The 11,956-nt window shown below is 39.5% G+C and overlaps 1 protein-coding gene across 1 annotated transcript; it reads right to left on the reverse strand.

The window, feature by feature from the left end:
* Nucleotides 1–1,532: 1,532 nt before the first annotated feature.
* Nucleotides 1,533–11,949, reverse strand: TMX2 (thioredoxin related transmembrane protein 2). The gene is made up of 8 exons (XM_081938010.1): nucleotides 11,570–11,949; nucleotides 9,179–9,239; nucleotides 6,833–6,946; nucleotides 6,081–6,157; nucleotides 5,831–5,937; nucleotides 3,326–3,391; nucleotides 2,824–2,953; nucleotides 1,533–2,683 (listed from the first exon to the last, which is right to left on the reverse strand). Exons 1-8 carry the CDS (start codon nucleotides 11,756–11,758, stop codon nucleotides 2,537–2,539), a joined length of 891 nt encoding a protein of 296 aa, XP_081794136.1. The 5' UTR covers nucleotides 11,759–11,949; the 3' UTR covers nucleotides 1,533–2,536.
* Between the last annotated feature and the right edge of the window lie 7 nt (nucleotides 11,950–11,956).

Raw genomic sequence — 11,956 nt, forward strand, 5'->3', positions numbered from 1 at the left:
GATTGTAGTTGCGGGGAAATAAGAGGTGGTGGATATCTTCACTGCCTTGAGTTATTTTTTTTTTACAAAATGGTAAAGGTGAGATATAAATAAATTATTAATTAAAATCAAGTTAATAAGATTGCTCATATTGGGAAAACATACAAATCAGTAAGCAGGGCCAGAAGCTGCCCTGTGGAAAAAGCCAGATGCCCAAGATACTTTGAAAATCTAATAGGATTGAGACAATACAGAATTCAGACACATGCTGTTCCGGGGAGTATTGTTTATGGGTCATTGTGTTGTGGAAACTGTTTCTCCTAACATTGAGCTGAAATCTGTTACTCTGCTATTTCCATCAGTTGATTCTAGTCCTATCTCTGGGGCCAAAACAAACATCCTGTTTGTCTCCTCCAGAAAAGAGATGGGTGGTTGAAGGAGACTTGCTCCTTGCCGCTGTGAAAATAACATCAGATCCCAGATAACACATCTTCTACATTTGCCACAGTTTTGTTTTTGTACTGTTGTATATTCTGAGAACAAGAAGGGCATTAACACTTCTGAAAGAAGCATGTCTTTTCCATCTGTCAAATCAGCAGAATCCATCCTACTAAGAACAGGAATTCTTATTTAAATAGATGGAGGATTAGAACCAGGATTTAGTTAATCCTTTTAATGCAAAATGTGGTAATCTGCTAGGAATGAGATGGGCTACAAATATTGTGAAATCTATATATATATATATATATAAAAGCCAAATACCACTCACTCATCATGAAATTTCCAGAACTGTAAAGCCTACAAACTTGAAATTCATCACGTATGTTCCTCTTGGCTTCTAGGTGCTCGCTAAGAAAGGATTTTTCGAAATGACCATCAGTATTCCTTATGCCAGGGGTGTCCAAACTTGGCAACTTTAAGACTTGTGGACTTCAACTCCCAGAATTCCCCAGCCAGCATGGCTGGCTGGGGAATTCTGGGAATTGAAGTCCACAAGTCTTAAAGTTGCCAAGTTTGGACACCCCTGCCTTATGCAGTATTATATTAACACTCGTCGATGCTAAGGAGTTAATATTCTATGGTAGCGGAAACTTTGAGTAGTTCGGAGAATCAGTAAATACCACCTTTGACTGGCCCTGCCCCCATCTATTCTCTGCCTCCCAAGTCCCAGTATATTGGGAGGAAATGGGGATTTTGCAGTATCCCTGGAATGGGGTGGGAATGGATATTTTACAGTATCCTTCCCCTGCCATGCCCAAGCCACACCCACCAAGCCATGCCACGCCCACAGAACTGGTAGTAAAAAAATTTGAATCCCACCGCTGGTGTGAACCCATCCAATGTGAATCGCATTTGCTTTATGCATATCTTCTATAAATGTATCCTAACAGAAAAAACAAAAGCCTAAAAATGCTGCTGGATAAAGAATGAGCTGAGCCTTGAACAAATTGATTTAAACATTAGAAGGCTGTATTTTTTTCATAAGCCAAGGTCAAACCACGAAGGCAGGAACTCCACCAACAATCTAATAAATCAATAAAAGGTCACAGGAATACAACACTCCAAGATTTATTAAAGTCACCTGTACAAGACCATTAACGGAAGCATGAACATGGATGAACTGTGTTGATTTGCAGTGTTTTCACCTACAGGCAAGCCGTCCATCTTCGGAGTGCAGCAACTAAAAACACTAGGACAGACTTGCCCAATCCTTGCTCTACCCAGACAGCCACACTGGCTAGGAACGTCTGCCAATGTAGTCCCAGAACATCTGCCACATTAGTTAAACCCTGTTTAGTGCAGTATTAGATGGACTATAGAAACAGCAGTGCTTCCAAGTCAAACAGCTACACTAAGCTACCAGCTGTTACTATAAAAGGCAGGAGATCTTTTAAAGCTGTACATTAGCCACTGGTTTTCTGGCACAACTTTAAGTTCAGCAAATATTCCACTATTGCCCATTAGCTTCTAAAAAGAGAAAAGACCACAAGATACCACAAGACCTTTCTTAATAACAATAGCAATGACCACAATAATAAGAGGGCAATGGGTAGCAGTAGCAAAAAACTGGTCAGAAATGCCAATATCTTCTCAGAGCAAGCCTTCTGGAGTGAATGGAGTTGATTTCATGTGAGATGTGGGTTTTCCCAATTTTACCATTGAAATCATATCGATTAAAACAAGAAATAGATTTACCCTCCTATTACAGTGTTTTCCTTAGCAGCTCCTACTAATTCCCAGAGAAGCATCCTGCATTCCACAGTGATATTCTCCTTGAGGAGGTCACCAAGATTTTCTCCGGCTGGTTCTATCATTTAAATATCAGTAGTGACTCCTGGAAAGAAAATTTGGAACAAAAATACAACAGAAAATGTAGAGTTCCACAGCCAAGAGCAGAGCCCAGAATGATAAATATCTTAGTGATTACACACATCTCCCAGCACCATCACTGTCGAGTGGAAGCAGTCTTTGGATGACATCCTGGGAGAAATGTCAGGATGGAAACAGAAATGGAGAGGCTTAACAGTAAGAGCATTATGGTCCAGTCCTACAGGCACTATTTGTCTTTCTTGCTTTCCCCGTTAGGATGCTCTGTGATAGCAGACTGTTCTGAGAATTCCTCAAAGTTCTCATCTGCATTCTTGGATATTTTCTTGGCTTTCTGGTATAGCTCATTCAAGTTGAATTCCCGGATCACATTCTCCTGTAAAAGAAAGATATATGTTGCTTCGTGCCAGCCTCTAGCTCCTAATGTGACAACAACTCAGCTTCAATAATTTAGTAATTTATCAGATATTTTACTACGGACTTTTGCTTACTATCAACTATGGCTAAAGGGAATACCTCAGAAAAGTTCCAAGAAACTGCTCGTCCCTTCTTATCAATCTGTGGCCGGCGCATCACCTCTTTACCACCCTGGAAAAGGATCAGTGTAGGCAGCTGCTTGGTGAGAGGAGAAGTACTGATTTTGTACCTATGAAGAGATGAATGAAAATTCAGAAATAATTTCTGAAAAGTAGTGTCTATTCAAGTTAGTAATCTTTTCTGGCCTCATAAACAAATAGGCAGGCCAAGAACATGTCTTGGGACCCACCAAAATCTTGATATTTGCAGGTATTATAGTATCCATAATTATGTGTAAATTGGAAATGTACGTCTTACTACATGCAGCCTGCTATGTCTTCTGCAGTTCCAAATCTAACCAATTATACTATGAATTACCAACCAATGTCCACCCTTTTCTGCAGTGCCCTGCTATTAAAAAGTAAATCTTCCCAATGTTCTTTCTCACAAATCTGGCATTCTGTCTAAGCATCCTAGATATGTAGAGAGACTGAAAGCTTACTTGGTGCTGACGTCAGGGTAGCGACCCACATCAACCTTTCCAAAGTTCAATCCAGTGCAATTATATCTGGTAAAATATAACAGTGATTACCATATACATGGAAATGCCAGCAAGTAAAATATTTGGTAATAGCAACAATTATCCTCCTCTTCCCTTTTTCTTCATTGATATGCAACTGACAGGCAATTTTTCACTGAGGTCTTATCCAGATTAAGCCAAATTATTTTCATTATAGTTATGTGTAACAGGCTTCCCTCAAAGTCACACAATAAGATTTATGAACAAATATGAATTTGACCTAAGTTAGACAAGAGTTTTCTCAGTCTAACTGGAAGTGTACATTAAAGAACTGAATTACGCTTTTTCTTTAAGCTACAGTCACTGTTATCAGGAAAGCAAAGATATTTTTTTTCTGACTGAAAAAAAAATCTACACTGTGGCCATCTGCTGGCTATTGCTGGAAGCAACATACACTACAACACTTAGCCCAGGGGTCAGCAACCTTAAACACTCAAAGAGCCACAAAGGTCCTAAGCAGAAGTCCCCCGTTCAACTCTGGAGCAGACCAGAAATCCGGTTCCCCCACCATAGAGTCTCCTCCTAGTGTGGCATCCCTTTTCCTATACCTGTCCTAACTGAAAATCCTATCAATTGTGGAGCTGACCGGCGACGGAACTGTAGCAGAGGGATGAAAGAGGCACACTTGTTTCCAGAGCCACGGGTTGCTGACCCCTCACTTAGCCAAAAGCTACCAAAAGACAACCAGAGTAAAGTAAACAACATGCTGAGTAGGAAGGCTTACATCCAGGTTGATCCAGAGATTTTAATCCAAAAGATAATAGATTAATTATTGTCATTTTTATCAGTTCTGCTTCTAAACCTGTTCCTTTCCCCCACATCACAATAAAATCTCCACAAGGAAAAGTATTTTTCATTTCCATTTGCTTTTCTCAAGAACAATACTGCTTTTATACAACTACAAAGCCTAGTCTGAGTCCTTTTTAATAATTTGTTTCAGTATCTCAGTATAGCAACCTCAATTCTAAAAAAGACCAATGTATCTGTGTTGCTGTCCCAGTAACCCAGTGGCTTTATCTTCATTCACCAAAACAATATAGTATTTTGTCTTTGAAATGGTGCATAGGAGTGCAGACTACTTGAAGCATTTTTTTAACCAGGACGCCTACCGGGTATGGTGGTTTCAATTCTCAGAATGCTCAGGTATGGCCATGCTGGCTGGAGACATTTGGAGGGCATCCAGGCAGATTCAAGGCCAGTGATGCCATGGTGAATTCTCAGGGATTCCTTTAGCATGTTTTGGGGATATGGAATAATGATTAACAAAGGAGACATGACTGGGAACGGGAGGTTGGAATGAAGTATTAAAAACTAATACTTGTTTCAAGTCCCACTTGTCCTATCTAGATACAGTGGGCTAAAATGGTGAAGCCAGATAAGTACAGGTAGTTCTCAACTTATGACAATTGAGCTCAAAATTTCTGTTGTTAAGTGAGACATATGTTAAGTGAGTTTTGCCCATTTTATGACTTTTCTTGCCACAGTTGTTAAGTAAATTGCTGTAGTTGATAAGTTACTACCAAGGTTAAGTGAATGTAGCTTTCCCCATTGACTTTGCTTGTCAGAAGGTCGCAAAAGGTGATCACATGACCCCAAGACACTGCAACCGTCATAAATATCAAGCAGTTGCCAAGTATCTGAATTTTGATCACATGATCATGGGGATTCTGCAAAGGTTGTAACTATGAAAAATGGTCATAAGTAACATTTTTCAGTGCCACTGTAACTTTGAACAGTCACTAAACAACTGTTGTAAGTTGACAGTTACCTAATTTGTAACTATTACTAATTTGTAACTATTACTATTACCTGTAATAGCTACCTAATTTGAGGATAACTGGTAGCCTGCTGTTCTGAGTGGTCTTCCTTTCCTCTTTGCACAATATGGTTTCCCTAACATTACTTAGAATGAGATTATGTGGAGAGAAAAGAAGCCTTTTTTCTTCTCACCTACCAATATATATTTTGCTCCGATTCTACCTAGCTGTAGCCCAGGCATACCAAGTACATCTCATTACTATTATTACTGTAAGTCATAGCTATTGTGGACCCTTCAAACTTTTCAAATGTAGTTATAACTACTGAAAAAGATGCTGTTTTGTGATTATTACAGCAAAGGAAAAAGTCTGAAATCCAACATCAGTGCATTAATCAAGTAAAACTAGATGCTGCAAAAACATTAAAGATAAGAGTGCTGGAAGAAGGGGAGTGGGTGTACCTTAAACAATGCTTTAGGAAGGACGCAGATCTTAAATTATTATTTTCAGAAGATAACCTCTATATATTTTGCAGTATGAAGCAAACAAGTATAACTTACAGAGTTCCACAGGCAGTGCTTTATTTATGACTGACTGAAGTACATGAGTCTCAGCTTCATCTCCAAAATCTCCCTGTCTCAGAATATTTCATCAAATGCAAATCACTCACTTGAGAGACAAATCAGCATAGATAGGAGCAAATGACTGACATTCATTGGACCAGTTAGCAAAGAATTCCACAATCCAGGTCACTCGCTTGTCCCGGGCTAGTTCCTCCTGTAAAAGAGGGATCTTGCTGACAGCCTGCTCATCACGCAGAAATGAACACTCCACATGATACATTCTGATAGCTGAAAGAAGTCAGAAGTTTATCCAACTCTTCCCAAAACAAGTGGTCTTCAAAAAACCAAAATACTCACATCTATGGTTTTATCGCTGAAATATTTGATGTGTTCTGGACCCAAGTACAAAGGTGGCTTGCAAGTCATCAGGAACACTGAAAACGCACAAGAAGCAGATCTGAGCACTAGCTAGGATGAGATGAGGAAGTCACACATATTGATAGCCATGCTCCACAAGTGGACACGGTCGTTTTATTTAATTTTTAAAAACAATTTCATTTTTTAAATTTTGCATACTGTATCTGCATGCAGGGTTTTTGCTGCATTAAAGAGTGCTATTTTTTTTCAAACTCACAATATCTATTATTAATAAAAGTCTTGCATTTGCTGGGAGGGTGGGTTGGAAGCAATAGAAGATGCTAGAGGTAAATGGGTGAAACGGGAAAAGAAATATTAAAAAGGCTGAAAGTGAATGGGCAGGAAGGCAGTTAGGGAACAAAAAAGGCAAAGCACATGGAATCAACAGGGAAGCAATAGAAAGGGAGGGTTGGTGAAACAAAGGTTGTGTTTCTTTTTATATAATATAGGTTGACAATATCTGGATATTTTAGACAAGAGTAATCAGGGAAAGTTTATCCTACTGTCACCAGGAGTCATGATAGAAACTCAGAGAGAGAAACAAAGTGAAAAACCAGAATAATGTTTTACAATCAAAATCCCATGCATTAGATCTGGGTGCTAAAACCATTTTTTAAAGCTCAAACCCAATTATTTCTGGGATCAATCCCTACACGAAGAATGTAAATAGAGCCTCATCCCAGAGACCTCACCTAAGCAGAGTGTGAGATACAGCAGCCCCATCCGGATATCAAGACGAAAGAAAAGGATGACATTGGCCACTTTGCTGAACATAAAGATATTCCCCACATGCTGGTCCACGGTGACTTGTGAAACAGAGATAAAAAACAGATGATTAGCAAGATATTATAAAATACTCCTGGGTCAAGTAATGACCTATGGTAAGCTAGGACAACCTGAAAGTCAATTTACCACATCATATTTTTTTAATTTTTGACATTTGGGATCCTCAAATTTTGCACTGCTATAACTCACAATAATGATAAATTAATTTGTACAACCTCCACTGCCAAGAAAAAAATTAAGGACTTCGCTGGGCTGTGGACTAAGTAAAAATTTACCATATTACAGGTGGTCCTCTGCTAACAACCATAATCAGGATGTGAGCTTGGTTGTACAGCAAAGTAGTCATTAAGTGAGAAATCATGTGATTGCTCCAACTGCAATCCTGGTATTCCTGGTTGTGGCTATTAAGTGATCTTGTGGGCCATTAAGCAGCTGGAGTCCCATGTAAGAAGCAGGCTAATGCCTCAAAAGAATGGGAGAGACTAGGAGGCCCAGCACAGGTCATCCATATCTTTCTATTGAAGGGCTGAAAATCCTTCTTGCTGAAATCCAAGCAGGATTTTCAGCTGCTGATCAGAGAGATACGCATGCATGGCCTGCAATGGGCTCCCCAGGGTCTTCCCCATTGCTGAAGCACTCCATGCTTTTTATCTTACTGTGCTTCATTCAGGGACTGAGTGGCCTCATGACAAAGCCTAGGTTTTCCTTTGATAAGTATAAGTAAGTTCTGGCCATGATGAGCTCATATGCAAAAGTCAGAGCCCTGTCAGGTTTCTAGCCTGGAGATAAGTAAATCAGAGAAGCCCAAACTTTTGTCTCTGGATAATGACTCTTAAACAGTATTTTAATAAATCACATTAGCATTATTCCATTGCAAAGTTAAACTGCAAGTTCTGCAGAAAAATGTCTATAAACACCTAATGCCAAGACATGGATTTAGCTGTAGGAGGAGGACTACTAAAATATGCCTTTAAAAAGACAAATAATACCAGTCTGCCATTTCCCAAATCCCTAGTGGGGCTCATTTTAGAATAATTAAGTTATACACTGGAGGCTTGTGTATTTGCTTTGTAGAGGTAGGCATTACATTTGTGCACATAAAGTTAACAGTATCAAAATTTACCCCACTCATTGCTTGGACAGTTTAGGCTGCTGGCTTGTTCAGGCAAAGTAGGAGCATGTTCTAATAGTAGCCAAGCTTTGCAAGCTGATGTTCATTAAAAATGGTGATTCCCCTCCTACCTCACAACTTCTGATCATAAAATCTACAAAATGTTATGCATTTCTATTTCAGTATTTATATAGGTTTTTTTAAAAAAATTAATTTCCTTTTACTCAGCAACCACTTCCAGCTTTTGTATCTGATAGCTTCCTACATTCAAGGAACAGAATGAATGAATGAATCTGTTATACATCCATCTATCATTGGAATGAAACTAATAAACATACTATTTTGGAAAGTTTAGGTTATTTATTGTTATTCTTCTCCCATACTTAACTCATTATCTCAGGCACTATAGCTCTATTTCACTCTTATTATCCCTCTGATTTTCTTTGCTTGTCCCTACCCAATCATATAGCCACATTAAGTGCATGAAAGTGTTGTTAATCTTCATGTCTTTAGATTGTTCCTACCTATACATGAAGCAAATTCCTTTTAAAGCCCTTCCTCTAATAGGAATGCACCGAGAAAATTAAGGCACTGTGTTCTGAGAGCAGGTGCCTTGCAACTTTTTGTCCTATTTACTGTACAAAGATAAGACCATATCATAAAGTTCCCACATGCATTCCATTCTGCAGCAGCTGTTTACTCAGCAGTCTGATTATCCATTAGAACAACTTCTAATAGAAATAAAACCTACCTATGAAGTTTTTTTCTAAATATTTCAAAAATGTCAATTTAAAATTCATCTGCTGTGTAATAAAAATGATGTTTAGAATTGGAGATTCATATTCTAAGTGCACATTCCCCTCCCCCTCTATTCTAACCAGTTGTACATTCCTCCCCAGTTCATAGAAGAGCCATGAGTAAGGGGACTGAAAAAGTCTTCATCTAATAACCTGGGAGATAAATTTCATTTGAAAGGAGGAAAACAACCCAGCTAAGATTTCTATAACATCATCTTATTGTCTGAATAATTCTTAAAATGTTTGATCTAAGATCCTTGCTTTCTGTGGAGATAGAAAGACCAAGAATCTGAGATACAGGTGAATGGTAGATATTCTCCCTATCCACGAATAGCATTACTTACTGGATCGGCGATTCTTCATCATCACAATGGCACTCAGAAACATTAAGATCTCCACTTCCCGCTAAAAAGAAAGCAAAACTGGGTACTCAAGGAGTAAATAGGAGTAAAGGGAAGAGTTAAAAAAAAACCCTAACTATACACAAGAACAGAATTAAATGCAAACCTTTTTTCAACATCACAGTATAGCAACAGCAAATTGATCTCTGGTATCATTACACATCTGTCCATTGGGGGGGGGGGGAGGCCACAAAGCAAGCAGATGGCTGTGTAAATCTTTCAGTGTGTGAATATAGCTGCAATATCATATATTGGAATCTAAATATATTTGGGGTATTTATTAAATTGTTTACATCATCTGGATGCAATGACATTTTGATACATTTCTGTTTCTACAGTAACTACAAGGTTTATTAAATCATACAATTTATCCCAATGATGTTCCTACACATTACACCATTTGTGCAGCAATTGCAGAGTAAAATATTATGCTTACAGAAACATCCAGATCATAAAATGTTTCATGAGAAATCATGTTAGCTTACTTCTGCAGCCTCTTAAACATATGAATTTAAGAATATAAACTGTTGGATTAGACTCTTATTCCAACTAATTCAGCAATCTGATCTCACAGTTGCCAACTATCTGTCTTCAGAACACTCACACTACTATCGAAGTTAAGTCATTGATCCCCATGACATCCATGAATTGAGCCAACACTTTTTTTGAAACTAGCCAAGCTAATAGTAGCAACCACTTTTGATGATAATGAAATCCAAAGTTTAATTGCCCATTGAATAAACAAAATATTGTTGGTCCCGATTCTTCCAAGATTAATTTCATTGGGTGACTGCTAGTTCTAGTATTTTGAGAGAGAGAAAGTAGCTTGTCCTCCACTTTATCCTTATCATAAATGTTTTAATGTTTTAAATATGTTGACTAAACCAAAAAGTCCTATATGTTGCAACTTTTCCTCATAGGGAAGATGCTCCAGCCCTTTAATAGATAGCTCCTTGATAACTGCCCAGTTACCTTATAGGGAGATGGGTGGCATAAAAATTTAACAAATAAAAGTCCTCTGTACCTTCTCCACCTCCATTATTCCAGATGTGGCCTTATCATTAATCTATATAAGGGTATTATGATATTGGTATTGTTTTCAAGACTTTATTGTTCATAACAGGCCGATTTTTTTAGCAGATGCATACCTTATATATATTGAACCTTTCCTATGAACCTTCAAAATGTTCTTAACATGACAAAGGTTAGACTTCAATTAATTTTTGAAGATACTGAAAATGTATGGTTTTGCTTTTACAAACAGAAACCATTAGCTGGTTCCTATACAAGTCAGAGCTTCTTTACAATATATTGATCACATTGATTTATGCGTCAAAGTAACCCATGTACATGTATATACAGAATATACTTCACATGGACATATATATGCAGAATTATAGAGAGATGATCCGTCTGCTCCAAACCTAAGATTAAACAAACCTTTTAAAGCACTCCCAAAGACATTTTTTAAAACTTTTGTAGACATGCAACGATAAGCCTCCTCAACCAAGTATCTGCAATCTCACCAGGGATGATGGAAATTTATTTTTCCGCACATTTAGGCAGTCCACTTGAAGAAAGCCGATTTGAATGAATTGCACAATAGGTCTCCCCTTACTGTGGTGTACAAGGAGCGAAGACACATCCCAAAATCTAGACACAGTACTAGAAATTTAAAACAGGTGAAAATGTCCACCACTAAATTAGCTTAAGGGTCACATCTCTGGAGGTGAGAAGCGAAAACTGTCCGATTCCACAGAGAAACTTCTCAGAGGCAGAGCATTATTTCTGCACTCATGCTTAAAGACTGCATGACCTTTAAAGATGTTGGAACATTTTTCTCATAAGAAATAAATTTAAGGCCTCACGACCATAGGCTCTTTTGATTATGGTCAAAGTAGGGAAAACACCACCAACACAGGAAACACCAGCTGCTTGGATTTTGCTCGTGTCGCTAAAGAAGGTTGGTGGGGGGGTGAAGTCCAAGGGTGAAATCCAGCAGGTTCTCACAGGTTCTGGAGAACCAGTAGAGAAAATTTTGAGTAGTTGGGAGAACCGGCAAATACCACCGCTGGCTGGCCCAAGGAGTGGGGAGGGAATGGGGATTTTGCAGTATCCTTGCCCTGCCACGCCCACAATGCCACGCCCACAGAACCGGTAGTAAAAAAAATTGAATTTCACCACTGGGGAAGTCCCTCCCGTTTATCCCTCCTGGGTGAAATGTTGAGGGAGCCCCGGGGAGTCCGAAGTATGAAAAAGCCTGCAGGAGGCACATGCCGAAGAAGGGGCCCAAGAACCGATGGAACCCACAAGGAGGAACCACAAGGATCTTACCCAGTCGAAGTCGCAGGAGTTCCCGTCCTCCCGCTGGCTGGGCAGTCCGTGGCATAGCGGCGGCACCTTCCGCACCAACAGGAAGGCTGCCGAAAGGAGCAGGGAGAGCGGGTAATAAGGCTGTGCCAGCCAGCGGCAGAGTCCGGGCACCGAATAGAACAGGGCTAACAAAGGGGCCAAAACCGCCATCTTCACCTCACACCGACCGAGATCCCGTCTCAAGACGGCCTCCCGCCCACCCACCGAGTCCCCTTCTTTTGCTTTTGACTGAGCGGTGGGTGACAACGTCAATCAAAGGGGAGGCGGAGTCCCGTGGACAACGCGGCGTCCTTATTGGCTAGGGGAACATCGCACTGAAACTCTTCAGAATGGCAACCAAGGGACTGC

This window comes from Natrix helvetica, assembly GCF_964273705.1.
Source record: "Natrix helvetica genome assembly, chromosome: 1".
Taxonomy (NCBI): domain Eukaryota; kingdom Metazoa; phylum Chordata; class Lepidosauria; order Squamata; family Natricidae; genus Natrix; species Natrix helvetica.

What these genes read in the sequence shown, in the direction of transcription:
- TMX2 (XM_081938010.1), bottom strand. Translation starts at nt 11,758, where the DNA reads ATGGCGGTTTTGGCCCCTTTGTTAGCCCTGTTCTATTCGGTGCCCGGA. An exon ending in GATGAAGAATCGCCGATCCA is followed by an intron (nt 6,947 to 9,178) that starts GTAAGTAATGCT and finishes CTGTTTCACAAG; the next exon opens with TCACCGTGGACCAGCATGTG. An exon ending in TTTCTTGGAACTTTTCTGAG is followed by an intron (nt 2,684 to 2,823) that starts GTATTCCCTTTA and finishes TTTCTTTTACAG; the next exon opens with GAGAATGTGATCCGGGAATT.